Raw genomic sequence first — 3,769 nt, forward strand, 5'->3', positions numbered from 1 at the left:
AAAAAAAAAAGTATGCAACTGTCCTCTTAATTATTACCATGATACTGAATTGCCAAAGAATAAACCCTGGTATACGTATAGAAAAGCATCCTTACAGTCATTGCAACACACATCAGGCATATGGATGAAGAATGAGCAGTGTTGTTTTCCTCTTTATCACATTGTCTGTTCTAAGGCACATCCTGAAGGGAACAGAGGTGTGCGTCAAGCCTAGATGCATCTCAGTTCTCTCCAAGAGTGCTCCCTGTTTTGCTGCTGGCACAGGATGCATTACAAGTTACATGGATCAGTGCTGAAGTCTGTGTAGTCAGTTGTTCTGTCCTATTGGCAAAGTCTTAATAACAAAAGAAATGACAAAATGAAAAATAGCAATTTTAAAAAATGTATACTTTATGTTATTCACAGGCAGAAATTCATAGACTGAAGAAATATATTTTTCTGGATACGGAAGTTTTCCCAACCTGTATGCTAGAAACCCATAATGAGCAAAGGAGCTTTGCAAAAGAAGCCTAAGTTTTTCTAATGTTATAAAATCTTAATAAGTCTGAACATAGACATTAGAAACAGCCTCCTTATATACCTAAAAAATAAAAACTAAGTTTCAAGAAACTTGTCAATTTCTTACAAATTAGAAGGAATGATCATTCAAAACTGATTTTTCCACACTTGAAATCTAGCGTTTCATGCACACAAACACCAGGGCACTGTAATTCATTGTTTTAGGATTAAATTCTGGGCTAGACTTGAATAAATCCAAAGACATGATCTCTTTCTTAATTTCTTTACTGCTGTTTTTTGCTTTATACTTGAAAATAACTAAATTACTGTTGATAGAACTCAAAAGCTTGATCCAGAGTGATATAGCAGGATTATGTTAATGCCATGCTCAGGAATTGAAATTTATCAGTTAAATTGAGCTAAAATAGATAAGAATGAGCACCTTTAATGAAGAATTGTAATCAACGCTGTCTATAGTTACTTGCATGTACCAGAATAGGCACTTATTCTTGGAAAGTGAAAATAAAATGCAACATTTGAAAAAGTGTAAAATGAAGTGGTATTGAAACATCTGTTTAAGCTGAAAAAGAAAAGCTATTCTTTACTATTACAAATAACTTCTACGGTTTTTTGAAAAGTGTCTAATAAAAGCAAACAATGGAAATTATCACAGAGAAAAAAACAGTATTTAAAATATAGTTTGTCATTAACCATTTTTGATGTGTTAATTTTTGAAACTTTGTTAATCAGTGTTTTGTTTTTTTAAATACTTGTTTAATATCTGAATTAGTATTAGCCTATATCCAAGGAAAAAAATTTACTATGAACTTCAGTTTTGTTAAACTGAGGAACTAATAACCATTTAAATTAAACTTCAAAAGATCATTATGCTTTTGATGATTTGAGTGTGTTCATATAGCAAAAGAAAAATTATTTGCCATATTCTGTTTATCTTATTAGATACTGTGTACTGTTTATTCATATGACTCCCAGATTCAGATAACCCATCAATTTTAATGGATTCTCAAATTTTTGGACAAGTTGGCTACCTACATATGTAGGCTACTACTGTATAAATTTTAAAAAAAGCTTTTGAGCAACCTGTGATGAGAAGAGGCATGTCAGTATTGGTACTCAGTGTTAATCTTGCACCAGCTTTCTTTTTATTTACCTTTACAAAGGTAAACAACAAAGTTTTGTTTGTTTTTTTTTTTTTCCATTTTAACTGAAATTGTTCTGTGATGTATAATGTTCTTCAGAATTTCTATATCAAAAGTTCTGCATTGAACAACAGAAGCAGCTTTTCTTCCTGTTTTAATTGGTCTTCTAACTGGTTTTTATTATTGTTGTTACAGGCTATGGAGTTGCTTGTGGAAAAAGCAATCAGCAGCGCGACTGGACCACAGAGTCCGGGGGATGCACTTAGAAGAGTTTTCGAGTGTATATCTTCAGGAATCATCCTTAAAGGCAAATTGAAATTTATCAGTTTGTATACTTATGCTGAAGTAATATGATATCTCAAATCTTGGTCAAGATAAGGTAAAGATGTGCTACTAATTATCCTAACCATTCTAGGTGGTCCTGGCATTCTGGACCCTTGTGAAAAAGATCCTTTTGATACACTTGCTGTAATGACAGATCAGCAACGAGAGGATATTACTTCAAGTGCACAGGTAAGGGAATGTATGTGTAAAGTAAATTTGATGGTGTCGATAGCTCTTGATACCTACCTTCCTTCCTGCAACAAAGTCAACACAGTAATATGTGCAAAGTCCAACAGCTAAAACACATTATGCTGAAGCAGAGATGCTGGACTTCATACATAAAAAAGCAGCAAATGGGACATGCACATATTACTGTGTTGACTTTGTTACGGGAAGGAAGAAGGTAAATGGCAAAAGCGAAGGATAATACCATCTTACACCAGTTCTTCAGTGTTTGACAAAGTACTCAAAACTGACACTTGTTCCTAACTGAAATATCTTCTCTACCCTTTTTGTAGTTTGCACTGAGACTCCTTGCATTCCGTCAAATTCACAAAGTTTTAGGAATGGATCCATTACCACAGATGAATCAACGCTTCAACACCCATAACAATCGTAAAAGGAGAAGGGACAGCGATGGGGTTGATGGATTTGAAGCAGAGGGAAAAAAAGACAAAAAAGATTATGATAACTTTTAAAAAAAGTCTGTCATGTGGGCTAAGTTTGGAGATGATAGAAAGTCCATTTGTTGCCTTACTTTTACTCCATTCATAATAGTGTCTGTTTAAAACAGCCAAAACCAACTTGAAAATCAGATACAGAAAAGAACAACCTAGCCATTCTATGAGGTTCTGAACATTTTAATGGATGTGCTGTATCAGAAAAACTACAGATGGAAAAACTACAAATGGAAACTCTGTCATTAGAAAAAAATAGATTGAGGTTTTTTTCCCCTTATTACATTTTCTTTAAACGGGTTACTAATTAAAGTAAGTACTCTCCATTTTTTTTCCTGTTTCTATTAACAAGTGCATTATCTTATCTTGACTCTATTTAATACAACATTCGTACTTCGGTTGCTAAAATGTCAAAATAAATATATTTAGAAGATTTTTTTGTTTACCCTTGACACTAATTGTATAAGTTACTTTGTACTAAATAGTATAATGCTATAACATGATAGAAAACAGCAATGACAATGAAGTAGCAGAATCCCAGACTGTAATACATGAGAATAAGCCCAAATACAGCAGCCGCACCGACAAAAAACAAACAAAAAAAAAAGCTACACACCTTAAAAAGATCACACATAAGCAGGAATCTCCAGATAAATACTTTTGCCTCCACTGCCAAACCTTAAATGAGAACTGGAAAAGGGTGGATCCTGGCTTTACCCATTCCAGTCACTCAAGTGCATTGCTTGCACCTGACCTCCTTTGGGTCAGCCCTGCCTTCCCACCAGGTGCTCCATCACTGTTTCAGGCTATGACTTAGCATTTCTGCTACAGATAGTATAAACTGTTCCCCTCCCAAATAATATTTTACAGAAGGTTTTGTGTTTTTTTTGTAATATTGTCACGGAGTTAACTAGATCAATCTATGCACATGACAGGGGGGCAGTAGGCCCCTGCCCTCCCCCCCAGCCCCACAAATGGAAGGAAAGAAGGGAGGAAAATAAAACAGCGGCAACAATCTATGGAGGAAAACTTATTTTACTAACTATGATATCGGAATGCAAGAAAACACAATATAATACAACCTAATTGAAATTGAGACTAATAAATCAA

General features: G+C 34.3%; 1 protein-coding gene across 1 annotated transcript; it reads left to right on the top strand.

Moving 5' to 3' along the window:
• The first annotated feature begins 1,833 nt into the window (after nt 1-1,833).
• Nucleotides 1,834-3,077, top strand: LOC104915564 (zinc finger RNA-binding protein-like). Its single transcript, XM_010726481.3, has 3 exons — nt 1,834-1,965; nt 2,074-2,171; nt 2,501-3,077. Exons 1-3 carry the CDS (start codon nt 1,857-1,859, stop codon nt 2,678-2,680), a joined length of 387 nt encoding a protein of 128 aa, XP_010724783.1. The 5' UTR covers nt 1,834-1,856; the 3' UTR covers nt 2,681-3,077.
• The last annotated feature ends 692 nt before the right edge of the window (nt 3,078-3,769 follow it).

Source organism: Meleagris gallopavo (genome assembly GCF_000146605.3).
Source record: "Meleagris gallopavo isolate NT-WF06-2002-E0010 breed Aviagen turkey brand Nicholas breeding stock chromosome 30 unlocalized genomic scaffold, Turkey_5.1 Chr30_random_7180001924715, whole genome shotgun sequence".
NCBI lineage: Eukaryota > Metazoa > Chordata > Aves > Galliformes > Phasianidae > Meleagris > Meleagris gallopavo.